The sequence below is a fragment of the Orbicella faveolata genome, unplaced genomic scaffold, assembly GCF_042242905.1.
Source record: "Orbicella faveolata isolate gen_17 unplaced genomic scaffold, um_ofav_v1 contig_47, whole genome shotgun sequence".
In the NCBI taxonomy this organism is placed as follows: domain Eukaryota; kingdom Metazoa; phylum Cnidaria; class Anthozoa; order Scleractinia; family Merulinidae; genus Orbicella; species Orbicella faveolata.
This window is the reverse complement of record NW_028301577.1, coordinates 19,193,438-19,207,522: the sequence shown is the minus strand read 5'-3', so window position 1 is coordinate 19,207,522 and position 14,085 is coordinate 19,193,438. Positions and strand designations below refer to the sequence as shown.

General features: G+C 39.8%; 1 protein-coding gene across 1 annotated transcript in view; it reads right to left on the bottom strand.

The window, feature by feature from the left end:
* Positions 1-4,692: 4,692 nt before the first annotated feature.
* The window catches only part of LOC110040785 (dynein axonemal heavy chain 10-like), a 55,149-nt gene continuing 45,756 nt past the window's right edge, over positions 4,693-14,085 (bottom strand). The window contains exons 54-64 of the mRNA XM_089279186.1: positions 13,623-13,896; positions 13,072-13,331; positions 12,201-12,539; positions 11,021-11,221; positions 10,786-10,895; positions 9,793-9,988; positions 7,943-8,099; positions 7,277-7,650; positions 6,335-6,502; positions 5,642-5,968; positions 4,693-5,352 (exon numbers count right to left, since the gene is read on the bottom strand). Coding sequence (XP_089135312.1) covers positions 5,206-5,352; positions 5,642-5,968; positions 6,335-6,502; positions 7,277-7,650; positions 7,943-8,099; positions 9,793-9,988; positions 10,786-10,895; positions 11,021-11,221; positions 12,201-12,539; positions 13,072-13,331; positions 13,623-13,896 — 2,553 coding nt within the window. The 3' untranslated portion in view covers positions 4,693-5,205. The remainder of the gene's footprint in view (positions 5,353-5,641; positions 5,969-6,334; positions 6,503-7,276; positions 7,651-7,942; positions 8,100-9,792; positions 9,989-10,785; positions 10,896-11,020; positions 11,222-12,200; positions 12,540-13,071; positions 13,332-13,622; positions 13,897-14,085) is intronic.

Sequence of the window (14,085 nt, the reverse complement as noted above, 5' to 3'; positions counted from 1 at the left end):
AAAACGATGAGGCCACCCTCTTAAAGAGTATGTTCTAATTTATAGCACTTATGTTACAGACGTTTAAAGACTTTTGATGCCAATTTAATGAATGGAGAGATTGTTGTATTGTTCGTACTGTTTGGTTCAGAGACTTATATCATTTGACCATTAACCAGCAATTCTAGTTGAATTACCCCTGTATATTAGCTAGCTAAGTACTTTTCAAGACAATAAAAGAATTTTCCTTGGTTAGCGTGTACTCCATATCAAGAAGTTGCATATTATTTTCAATTCATGAATAGTCGTTTGTACATGTTTATAAAAGCTTTTTTTTTGCTTGATGCACAAACTTATCTTCAAATGAAATCAAAACATCAAGCCCACAGTTTACCAAGGTAAAAAAACACCAAGAAAAATAACAAATCAAAATAGGGCAAGGGTTTTGAAAGGATAATATTGGGATGGACTGGGAACCACCCTACCGACGAAATTGAAACCACAATTATGGGTACAGTTTCACTGCACTTATAGGCCGGGAAGATGTTTTCTGTGGATCTGCATTGATCGATAAAAGGGAGTTATACACTTACAGCTTCTGTATTTCTACATTTTTGACAGAAAATCCGACTAAGTGCGACATAAAATGTTCAGCCTGATGTTGAACTGTATAATTGCTCAGTACCAGCTTTCTTAAATGGTCTCAAGGGCAACAAAATAAGTTCTTGCTTTGTGGACATTGAATAACGTATCTTCAATGACCAGGATGTTGCCATCAAGTCCAAAATATTAAGAAGGAATCCACCGCAATTTTGAGTAACGAGCAGTCAAAAACTTTGTACCGAGGGTATTTACATTGTATTGCAAACTTCTGTCGACTGTTTTAAATATCCTCTTAAAAGATTTCATTTCTAACAACAAATATCGAAAACAAATTTTAAATTTTACATGAAACACTTGAAAGTACTGGTGAAATGAAACTGATGATGAAATTTTACCTGTGTTTGCACAATTTCTCTGAACTTTGAAAATCATTTTCTCGATTTTACATGGGAAATTGTTTTTGGTGTTATCTCGTGCAACTGTTTATATCTTTAGCGTTAGAAAATGCAAAGAGGACTGTGATAAACTTAAAGTTATTCTGGTACAGGTTTTTGTCCATTTAAAACTGAAATTGCTCGATTTCCTATCGGATTTCAGCTCAGTTCTATTTGCTGTTGTTATACATTTGCTTAAATGTTAGCTCTTAGAATTATATTTTGATGGCATCAAATCAATCTCCCCTTATTTCTAAAGCACGATCAGTTTCTTCTCATGAAACATTTTTCATTTGAATTTGCCTGAACCAATGGGCAAGATCTGATAAAACCTTCTCATATATCGGTTTTTCGTGTTTCTATTTTCCCTTTATGGCCCTGTTTATTTTAAAATTATCTTCACTTTGTTTGGCACATTAGTACGAATAATGCTGCTGAATTTATTTTGTGATTGTTCACAACACTACCAATCTTTCCTTGGAGCCCATAATCAAAAGAGGCCTTGATCTAGCATAATATCTATGAGAAAAACTTAGAGATAGAGCGAAGTTTTATTTACATCAGATCTGACAAAAGTTATTCGCATACAATCATGAATACTCAGTTAAAGTAGTTTCTGCGTTGGCTCGGTATCAAAGTGGGGCTATCAAATGGTGTTCATTACGTTCAATGATCATGGTTATTGTATGTCAAGTCATGGAGAAGTGTAGCATATTTTGATTCACCCAAGTGAAGATATGATTTATACCGGTCTCTTACTATAAATTTTGAGAACGTGGTTCCAAATAAAGACAGTATTACCCGTTTTACGGAACTGGGAAAATATAACAAAATGGATCGAGTAACCCTCACAAATATTGGTAACAAGGGTTGGAAAAAATCATTCTATACACAGTTTGCCACTCCCCACCCCTGTGCAATGTTGACAAAATACTTTCATTTGACACATGTTTACATTTTATCATTTTCCAACATTGAAAGGGGGATTGTGAGTGCTGACACTTATTCTGTAGGTATTACGGTTATGATTTCATGTTTTTGGCATTTTCCAACACAATTTGTCCCTGACTGTAAATTCCTAGACACCATAATCTTTCATCCGTGAAACAAAAAATGTCAACTGACCTGCTTGAAGATGTAACCGTGAAATCTCCTGTCTGTGCTTGTACATTTCCTGCTTTAACCATAGCCTTCTCCACCTGACATTATACTGAGAAGAGATATGTATAAATCAATACATGTTCTACTATGACTATATACATATGTAAGCGAAGGGACAACAAGAGCCCAGAAAAACTAGAGCTCTTTCCCTGCAATCAATTCATGAAACGTGAGTTCCTAGTTTTATTTTGAGAAACACACTTTACTCTCATAGCATATCTCTCCAGCTAACAGTATAATTGGTACTACGAAACGTCAGGGCGATCTCAGAAGAAAGCAGATCGTGGACTTCCAAAGCTCTCAGGAGGCTACTTTAACTCTTAACAGAAACCGGAAACATCGCCAGTGATGGCTACTTGGCTTGGGGCATTCACAGACCACCCCCTTCAGCTTTGTATAGGACCTGTTCATTTCAAACGCACAATTTTTCCAAATAGAATTAAGTCACAAGCGTTCACTGAATGTGCTAAAATGTAAACAGCAACGTCGCACTAACATCTCATATGTGAATTACCTATTAAATTTGAGCAGAAAGAATCGAAGTTTAAACAGTGGAAGGACATTGAATCTTGGTCGATACTCGCACAGTACATGAGAGATTCCTAGAAAAAATACAAACATTTAATTAACTCAAAGCTTTCAACGCCGATTTGAACCATAACAAATCATTAAGCGACAAGTTTTGTCGCTTCCCGTGAGTTTAATTTGTGCCCCGAAGGAAACACATTTAAACAGTTCACAGCTATCTTGTTTATGCTGCAAAACTCGAAGCGTATGCAACTATGCACGACGGTGGAAATTTGAAATACCGTATTGACAATATACTAATATTTAGACCCGTTACCTGTGGTGAGGCGTGTAACAGTGTGCTCTGGTCCCACTGACAAAGTTTTGACATGAAGGTCGTCTACTGCTCCAAACAACGTTACCTACGGTAAGAACTGTTATTTAACGTTTCACCTTCCTCGTGTAAACCTCCGAGAAAAATTGCATAATGAGATAAAGTTATTTGCAATTCAAAACAAGAAGCATCAACGCACGCTTTTGCATTCCAAATTGATTGCTGTATTCCTTTTATTCAAATCTACAATTTCGATCAAACTGAAAGCTGCTTAGGAAAATTACGTTTCCGTACCATATATTCTAAAGCTGCAACAAAGTAACCATGAAAAAATTAAATTGAATTTAAAAATTAAAGCGAAAACGAAAATGGGCGCACGCGCTTGTCCACTGGGATAAGGAAGAGGGAACTTGGAATTGCGAGGAGTTTTCTCTTAAATTTTCGAACATTTAAGGTGGCAATGCGCGCTCCGGAATATTTTTCTCACTTAACCAGTTTACTACTGACTACTGTACACAGATAGATCATGTTTACACCAAGGTACCACAATGAGTACAATCAGCAGGTACCCTGGAGTCTTACTACAGTGATCATACTTGCCTATTTATATTTCCTTGAAAGCTGTTTGAATATTTCCCTGTATGTATCATATCAGATCATTATTAATATACAATAGTTTAGCTGAATATGGAAACTTTACATACCAAATAAATACATATAACTAAATGTATCAAGCAACTATTTAAATCACACAGCAAAACAGTCAGAAAATTTATTGGCAGAAACAAAGAATGGTTTGAATTTACTGTGCTATTCATGTCCCTAAATTCCTAGTCTTCAAAGAGATTTAAGATTATATGTAACTCTACCAAAATTTGCAGATGCTGTACATAACAATACTTTTTCAGGTTAAAAGAATTATTTTGGAACACTTAATTAAAACTAAATATGAGGGTGTTTTTACAGGTTGTGCTGTTGCTATGGTAACCTGATACCATAATTGTAGAATCAAGGGAACAGTGCTAGTATTGATTTATCAAAGTGTAAGAAACAGAAACTGTTCATTTAAAATTGTTTAGACGAAGAGGGAGTGATTGACAAGATGTGAGCATCTCAGTTTTTGCAGTGACAAAGAATCTAGTGCCTCTCCCCGCCCAGAGGTATAGCTGGGTACCGGTAGACTTTCTCAAAGCCCGTTTCCGATAGATTAGATAATTAGGTGGTTCGGCGGGAAACGGTGGACTCGCGACTTCGTCGCCCGTCTCGGGACTTCGTCCTTCGCTTTCGTCGTCTTGAGACTCGCTCGCTTTCGCATTTTCGCAGTCGACTTGTGGCGAGTCTAGGGTACCGGAGATTCTCTAATTCCGGGGGGTTAGCACTTCATTGGAATAGCATCCCATCCAGGGGAAAGTCGAAATGCTTCTACTCACCTAATGATACAGAAATCGGAATAAGCTAAGGTGCTTTTAGGAGATGAAGCCTTTGTTTCATCTGCCAAATGTACTTATTACGCAACTAGTACCAGAGGATTTGCTCGCTGTACGCCGCAATTTGTTATGTTATCGTTCTTTGCACAGAGTCTGCGGTCTTTGGTTTCAAAGACCGCAGAAGTAATGTAAATTATGTACTCGAAAAACAAAACCACTTCACTGCAGTGAAAACAAGACAACACACTTGTTTGTACCTTTTTAAAAGGCTGAATGACGGTACTTTATTACGCAAAACGTGTTTAATACACTTCTAAACATTAATAAATTACTACGACGTTGCATTTCCATGCATTTCACGCAAGAAAAAACGATTCTTGTTTTTTTTCCTTCAAGTCTGAGTAAATAAAACGAATGGTAAGTGTTCTCATTATTTACAAAAATACAGGCTTATGTTTACGCTTTTCAAAAAGATGTGTTTAAAAGGAATCATTATTTACAATGGTCACTCACTGATGGAAACGGACGCTCTTCGTTATGCCCACTAAATAAACCTTTATCACTCTAAGTACTCTAAGTTTGGGACCAAACTCTTTAAACAGGATAACGACTGACTAAAGTTATACTGATGGCATAAAAACAAAAGGTATACAGCTAGAAAGAAAAATTTCTCAATTCCTATGACGGAAAACCACACGAGAACGAGATAAAAAAATAAAATAAATAAACGCAGTACTACAGCAACTACAGGAACAGCATTCTAGTCAGAGTTGAGTGTCAGACATACGCCTTGTAACACCCAGTGAGAGATATGTTCATGGGTGGCTAAATCCGCTTCAAACACCAGTCCTACACCCATGGCGTTACGGCGTTGCGAGGTCGTGTAGACTGGCGAACGGTAGGTGTTCTACAAAGAAAAAATACATTAAACAGAAGAACACTACATTTTAAATGTATAAGGGAGGCACTGGCGCGTGTATTTTAAATCGACTTACAGTAAGGGAGAAAAGTACTTGAAACAAACGATGAAAGACTCAATAGTCAAGGAAATGGGGTTTTGATAAGTGAACCTGACGAAGGTTGAACAACTCAACAGTTTTTAGCATAAAACTTCTCAAAATCACTTAAAAGCTGTTGCAACACTACATAACACGAAAAACAGCAATGATGACGAAAACAACCACTTATCACGTTACCTGTAATTTGAGCCTGTGTGCTTCAATGGGGATCACTTTCAAGATGGGCAGCTCTTCAACAAGCACCTTTGGCTTGGGTCTCCTTAAGCACCCTGCCTCTAGGTCCCAGGAGGCCCCTTCCAAGTACAGCCCACTCACAAAACAGCCGGAATGTGCCCTCTCGGTCACCTCCTCTGCGGTCCTGTATTTGGTGACTGTGGTGTAGAGAGTGGAGCGATCCAGAGGCCAGCCATTCTTACGACACGTGGCTTGCACGAGGGCTGTCAAGTAAGACTCCGGAATGTGTAACCCGGATAACCAGATCACTGCGGGCTCACCTTCATTGACCTAAACGTAAAGCAAAGGAGAACATGCTAGGTTTCGTTGCAAAAAAATAAAAAAATCCCTCCTTTTGCGCCACCATTAAAAAGCCCAAGACGACAACATAACAAGTTTATATTTCAAGGCTGGCTTCCCAACAATGTGGCCCGGCTTCGATTCCGGTCAGGTGCCATATGTGAGTTGAGTTTGTTGCTGCTTCTCGCCTTGCTCCGAGGGTTTGTTCCCGGGTGCTCCGGTTTTCCTTCCTTCACAAAAACCAGCATCTCCAAATTCCAATTCAACCAGGACCCCAATGAAAACCAGCTAAAGCTTATAAGGCTTCCTCTCTAAATATTGTAATTTATTTATTTAAGACGCAAAGTGCCAACTTACCCATTTGTTGTATTGACTCAATCGTTTAAGGAAATGTTCCATCCAGTTGCCAAGCGACTTGAGTGTAGCAGGAGCCAGCTTGCGCCAAATGTTAGGAATCTGACCATTGAACAGCGCACGCGCAACCTCGTCCAGTTCGCTACTCATTCCTACTTCACCGGCGAGAGCCTGAGGAACGTTATCCAAATAAGGTTATTATATACTTGTCAGTGTGCTCAAAAATAAGTCGCCAAATGATTATTTTGAATAGACATGGTCACCAATAAATAACTACCGGAATGGAGGATTTACAATTAATGGTTGCCACAGACATCACTTTTCAAAATTACTTGACTTTTTCCTGATAAAAGTAAAATTTCCCTGACCAAATAAATACAAAACGTGTAGATATTGAAGCAGCTTCTAGCCTCAGCTTTCGGCCGACCTTTCCACTCGTTCATTAAGACTGGTAAGGTTTCAACAAATTTTCCTTCTTCATTAAGTTAAAAATATCATTGTGATCACGTGACCCCAAATGTTTCTTCCAGCCTTCAATGGTGCTGAATTATTTCAATTTTCCCTGACTTTTCTTCAAAATGTCAATTTCCCTGACTTTTTGACCCTGAAGAATCGTGACATGCAAATGGAATGTACGACTTGTTTCACATCAAGCTTTGCACTAGACCTGTTAAATAAGCTATTAGTTTAGGGATAAACCTATGATATTTGAGAGTTGATACGTGTTGGAAGTTTTTTCAGTTTCACATTTTAAAGCAATTTCTCTCAAAATGACAACCTCCTTCATAGCTGCTGATGTCAGTTCTTCAATAAACTGATCAGTGGCTTTCCAATGGTATATTGTACACAGGCAGAGAGTCTATTTGGTGACTTGGAAAAAAGTGCCGTTCGCTTTAGGGGGCAAAGAACTTAAAAGGGAAAAAACAGTGGAGTTAGATAACCTACCCTTTGAAGGTTGATAAGCGAAGTGGACATCTTCCTGATGAGAACATTAAACCGATCGAGCTCTTGCAGCAGCACCACGTAGGTAGGCGTGATCTCACTGATGCTCTTCCTGACTCTGTCTACATCAAACAGAGGAGGCAGCTTGCCTTGAATGTCGGTGGCTATCTTCCCGATGAACTCCTCGCGGCTGACACCTCCCGCTTCCCCACCTGTCTGTGGCTGGAGCTCCACAAGATGGTTCCACATGTCCTTGGCTGAGTGAGTGTAGTAGCCGATCTCGGCATTGGGGTGAAGACCAAACACATCAGGGGTGTTGGAGAGGGTCAGTGCCTCGATGGCATCCACGTACAAGTCTCGGCTGGCCTCTGAAGCATCTGAAATGAAAATAATTTTTCTTCGTAAACCCTGTTTTGAGATTCCCAGATATAAGCCCCCGACTACTTTTTAAAACCAGGTGCACGTGTTTTCGATATTCTACAAAATCACGCCCTTTGAATCGTACTCCCTTGTCCAAAAGGCCAATACATACCGTATTGGCCTCACTTTTAACTATTTTGCTAGCAAACTCACACGGCAAAAAAAAGTTTCTAAATGGTCAGACGGCTTACTCGGTCATGCAGGCTTTTTGACGTAGCCTGAAAAGCTAAGACTGTCATGAATACACACCTTTCTCAGGTTTAGGAATGAAGTAGTCAACTTCTTCGTTCTTATAGAAATGGAATGGCTGAAAAGTGTCGAATATGAAGTCGCCCATGTATTCGTCCATGTAGGTCTTCACCACCCGGCGATCAAAGTCATCGATCACACGACCACCGTACATCACCTGTGGAACAAACGGGGCAGTGACAGGGAATTAAAACAACCAAGAGAACGTATCTCGTCCCCACGGGGGGAGACTCCCATACAAAAAAGGACGGGGGTGTTCGTCTTACCTTAAAAAAATAGCGGTTTTAGTACCTCTTCGGGTATTTAGCCTCAAAAGCTCCACAGCAGGAGCTTTTCAGGTACCTTTTAAGATATTGAGCCGAAAAAAAACATGACAGGAGAAAATGTCGACTACACGATAGAGAAACTGAACATTTTAAGGCCCTTGCTAAAAGCGGTCACACCTCAGCCATTGCGGATCACGTTACTTCCACGGACCATAATATTAAATGGGACAATTTTGATATCTTAGCAACTGGTAGGTCAGATATACATTGTAAAATTAAGGAAACATTGTTAATTCGTGATTTAATGCCAGCCTTGAATGAAAACGTTGGCAGTGAAAAACTTTTTCTTTACTAGCATTTTGTATTGTTATTATTATTATGGTAATTTTTTATTTCACTCATCTATTTGTTATTAACTATTAGTCTTGTTACATATTATTAGATACCAGTCTTTTTCTTTTTCTTCGCGTTTAAATTTCGATTGTAATCTAGTTAACGGTCACTTCTGAAGATGTATGTTGTACATACGAAACGTCAAGGAAATTAACTTTGTTTAACATACGTTTTGGTTCCATGTTTATCACCGCGGTTTGTGTTTTGTTTCTTCTAAAGCTACGATGGCCAAGGAAAAAGAGTTTTTAGGAGAAAATGTGTTGTTTTAGAATTGGCACCTGTTGTGTGAAATTTCAAGCCACGCCCACAAAACAGGATTTTGGTACCTCTCTTAGGGGTTCTTTTCAAAATTTCCGACGAGCACCCTCGTCCTTTATATATAGGAGTACCCCCCGGGATTTCGTCAGTTGAGCAACGTTAGGTATTATTGCTACTCCTTCTCTGCATGGTATGCTGGTCTATCACAGATTCACCCTCTACTCCAGTGCTTTGTCAGGCTGCCCTAACAGTCAGTCGGTGCCCGTTTATACACCTGGGTGGAGGAAGGCATTGCAAAAGTAAAGTGGCTTTCCCAAGACCGCAGGGAATCGAGCTCGGTCTCGGATCCAACGCACAGTCTCTTCAGTCAGTTGACAAAAATTAGCACTTCCAGCTTCTTCAAAGCTCAGTGGCAAAGCCCATGTTTGCACTGGCATCGAAAAGGTCATCGCTTCGACCTTCGATGAATATTGATTTTTTAAAAAAATTTTTTTCCAGGCTTCCCATGCACCAAGCACAATCGCTCAAGTTACTGCTTACTCTCAGAATTTCGACGACATGGTTATTCTAAAATTCTCTCACTCGCAGTTCAAGTATGATTATCTTCATTTATTATGTGGCCTGTTTTTCTAGCCGATATAACGCGCGCTCTGATTGGCTAATTCTAGGGCATTATTCTCCCGTAATACGCACAGGCCGATTGCGGGCCTGCGAAACCAAAGCAAAAAGTCAAATAATAAACAACTTATTAACCTCGAACGTTCAGTCTTTACGGGAAAATCTCAAACTTCGTCCTTGTCGTATAGACCTCGCTATCGCTCAGTTAAAACGGCAAGGTCTCGGTCAAAGATTTTCCCATAAAGACCTCACTCTCGGTTAATAAGTAGTTGACATGCATTACGAATGATGATTCCCTTCAAATAGAATACTCACCTCGCCGATAAGATACTTCAAGCTGGCCCAAGGGATCTTCTTATCAGGACTCTCCAGTGATTTGGTCAGGTAAGTATTGAGTAGAGTCATACACACGCTGAAGTCGGACTCGTTGAAGTCATAAGCGATATTCCAGCCAATCTTACCATACTTTCTTCTTTCTTGGACTACAGCGTGGAAGAAACCCAGCACAAACCTGTTTGAAAAACAAGTGCATATTCAGAGATGGTTTGGTTCAGATGTTATTATGGTGTATAGATTTACCAATCAATGCATAGAACAATACATCCTGATTTACGCCAGCAGTTTTGCTGCGATTGTTTGCTATCGCTCTCTTCACGGAAATTAAGTCTCCAGTGCATAAATCAGCTCACATTACCTGTACCATTATTTAAGAAATAGAAAACGCGTAACGTGATTCTATCGAGTTACAGAAACACGAGTGGAAGTTTGAGAGAACGAGAAATGCTGTTGTCGGCTCGTGTTTCCACAGGTTTCTCGAGTTCTTCCAAACTTTCACCAGTGTTTCTATTATACAACTTAGATTATGAGCTCGAGATTTCTTTGGCGCGACAGTTGACGAGGGCGCAGCCCGAGTCAACTATCACTTATAGAAATCGACAGCGAATAATCTAATTGTTTTAGTATAAATCTACTAGTCGTTCAATTTCTTTTTTCTAAATCCTCTTCACAGACACTTCGAAAACGCAAGGAAGCGGCCGCGAGTTTGTTAATGAGCGCACACTGCTACGCTACCTACTATCCACAACAGAATAGATAGTGAGTAGCGTAGCCAATCAGAGACCGGCATTCGTGATAGAACGCTAGAAGATCCTTAGAAACACAGAACTAGGACGAGAAGTTGACGTAATAATGGCGCAAGCAAAGAGAATTTCTATTTTGACGAACAAAATGAAGAAGTTTTTTTTCTCTTTTTTTCGTCGCGGTGTTTTCTGAAAGAAATAAAATGTACTATAAAATCTTTTGACGTACACTAGTGGTGAGAAGGACTGGTGAGGACAATCTGCAAGCGCCTGATTGGTTATCTTGTGGTAAGTACTGCGCAGGTTCAACTTCAGACCGTTTGGCGGCTCAGTAACAACCTGGAAAGCACATGTGTGAGACACGTCAGACAGAAACAATGATAAAAACAGGATCATCTTGGTTCTTTAGAACTACTCAGCAACATCTAAATTAAAGCATTCATATATTTTCTACCAGTTCTAACCTTGAGGGACCTCTGTAGGATCCCGATAGGGAACTCAGGAGTGGGGTCCGTGGTGAGCCAGAGCCTAAAATCAGGGTGTGGTTTACTGATTCTCTCCAAGACCTTCTCAAGTTCCCTCAGCCACTTCACCAGCAAGTGACAGTTTTGAAGCATCAGCCACTGACCTCGAGCTATCGCCGTCTCAAGCAGTTGTAAAGCCAACTATGAAATAGAAGGTAGAATCAGATTAGATTTGAAAAATGCTACAGTTCATGAGCTGCCCTGTACATGAAAACTAATATTCTTATCCCCAAGAGTCATGTGTTTCGGGCTTGCAACAAATCTATACAGAAAGTTCTTTAATTACTATGTTGGGTAAGTTGGCTACACCGTTAGAAACTACTCCCTAAAACTTTTGACAAGCATTTCCAATTTCGCCGCATATTTCTGTTGGTGTGTTGAAAGTCAGAGGCACAGTCGCACTCATATAGCCAACTGTCGACGAACGTGTTAGCAGAACTTTCCTCCTTCCAGATGAACTTAGGTATCTGTTAACAACGTAAATTAGTTATCTGTTAATATTAAACTCAACTTATCCGTTCGCCAAGCAAAGAGAAAACTATCTCACAGAGAAGTTAAAAAGCACGGATAAAGCAGAGCTCTTTACTCAAAACTGTACACCGTATAGTCATGGTTGCCACAGACATCACTTTTCAAATTTCCCTGACTTTTCCCTGACAAAAGTAAAATTTCCTGACCAAATAAATACAAAATGTCAGATCTAGTAGCGGCCTCTAGCGTGAACTTACAACCGCCCTTCCTACTCGTTCATTAAGACTGCTCATCTTCAACAAATTTTCCATCTTCATTAGCTAAAAATATCGTTGAGATCAGAGTGACCCCAAATGTTTCCTCCAGTCTTCAACGGTATTGAATCAGCCGTGTTAAATTATTCCAATTTTCTTCAAAATGTCAATTTTTCCCGACTCAAAATGAAATTCCCTGACTTTTCCTTGACATTAAATTAACTTTTAATCTCCCTGACCATTTCCTGACCTGTGGCAACCCTGATAGTGGACGGTCACCTGCAATTGCAAAAGCCCTTTTAATTTCCTAGGTTCGCATAACTTTGAGCTCCACACTTAACACCATTGATTGATTTTTTTCTTGCAACATGAGGTGGTTTCACAGGAATCATTACCTTTTCTTGCCCCTGTCCCATAGCAAGGAACTTCAGCTTGTTGCCACCAAAGCCTGATCTGTCAGCCAGCTTCATCAAATCACTGGCGGGATCCGAGCCGGGACTGAGAATGAAGATGATCGGCGAGAACGGATTGGACTGCTCGAATATCGCCTCAAAACTAATCACGGGCGGGGTCACGTACTTCTCGCTCATTCTTCCTGTCACGAAATTCGTAATGGCCAGGTAAACTCTGTCCACACGGAAACAACGCAAAAGAAGAAGTCGTTGGAAATCTGTCAGCTTCTCCTCGTAACGGCCGGGGAAGGCGGCGGATTCCGGCGAGTCGTGATCACACCACTGGAGACAAAAAAAAAAAATTTAAACCACGATTGAACCTACTCGACCAAAGTATGAAAAACAACTTCCACGTACTGATTATTATACATTTTTATTACTGATAGTTACCTTTAAATTGAATGAAACCTGAAAATAATAGTTTACTAAAATAGAAAAATCCCAAACAGATAATAATAATTCATAAAGGAACAAGGATGTTTAAGGATGGAGAAGATTAACGCGGGTTAAAAACGACGAACTTGAAAAATTTTATCTCTCACACTCCCATCCCCACTAGCTTTCCACTGTCGTGCAGCTGAGAAGACTGTGGCACACGAATCCCAACACGGGTTGAGCGATGGGCTAACACATACGTACAATACGTAAGAACGTCTGCCAAAATACCCCAAGAAAAGATTTAATCTAAATCTAAATCTAAATATTATTACGTTGGCAACATCCAGAGGACATCACGCCAACTCTGAAACATTAAAATGATAATAAAAACTAAAACTACACTCTGCAATTTGTGTTTCTGTATTTAACGCTGTACCTCTTTCCATTCGTTGCCATTTTTTTCTATGTCATCAGATAACGAATTGAACGCTTCAGGAGTGACAGTCATCAGTCTCTGTATATCTTCCCAGCCTTGTTCCGGTATCCAGGGGAATGGCTTAGAGCGAGAACTCTTCTCTAAAGAGATGTTGCCCTTTAAGAAGAAATCCAGCTCCTCTGGGTTTAGTTTGCCGTCAGCCTCCATGATCTTGATGGTCATTTGGAAGGAGAACAAGAGCTTGTGGCGTTCAAACAGACCTACAAAAACATACCAAAACTTAAGTGCAATGTTTACTAAAAAATAACTGAGTGTCTTCTATCCCAACTACGTCCTTCAAAATGTGGTGAATACCATCTGCTACCTAGTAAGGTAAAGTTGCAATTCATAAGCTGTGCAAAATTCAATGTTTAAAAGAAGTTATTTGCAATCCGATTCCCAAACAAACACTGTAATTTCTGACCGCTTTGCCTACCCGTCAAGATGGCGTCGAAAACCGTGATTAGTCCTATTCCAAAATCATTGGAAATCGGTCTAAGTTCTATCCTTACCAGTACAAGCGTAGTTGTACACATTCATAGTCAGAGTGTCCATGATGTTCTTGAGTCGTTTTGGTAGAATGGAGTCTGGTAAACTCTTCCTCAAAGACAAGTCAAACACTTGTAAGTACGAAGCGAGAGAGTACTGGTACATAGAGTTCACTGCTGACATCTCCGATAACACGAAGAACAGAACGGCTCCTAGCTTAGCCGCTGGCCTATAACCATCGCGGAGCTTGTCGATATCGATTGCTGTTTTGGCACCAAGCTTCAACTTCTCAGCGACCTGAAAAACAGTAATATTATTACATGTGTTTTCATGTAGATCTTACTTGATACAGGGCCCAACGAGCTACTTTGAGCTAACATCAGACAACACAAGCGAAAGTTTTATTTTATAAGATTCTTTGCAGATTTCAGAAGACTGAAAAATGTACATAATCAACGATGAATCTGAAATGATCTTCACAATGGA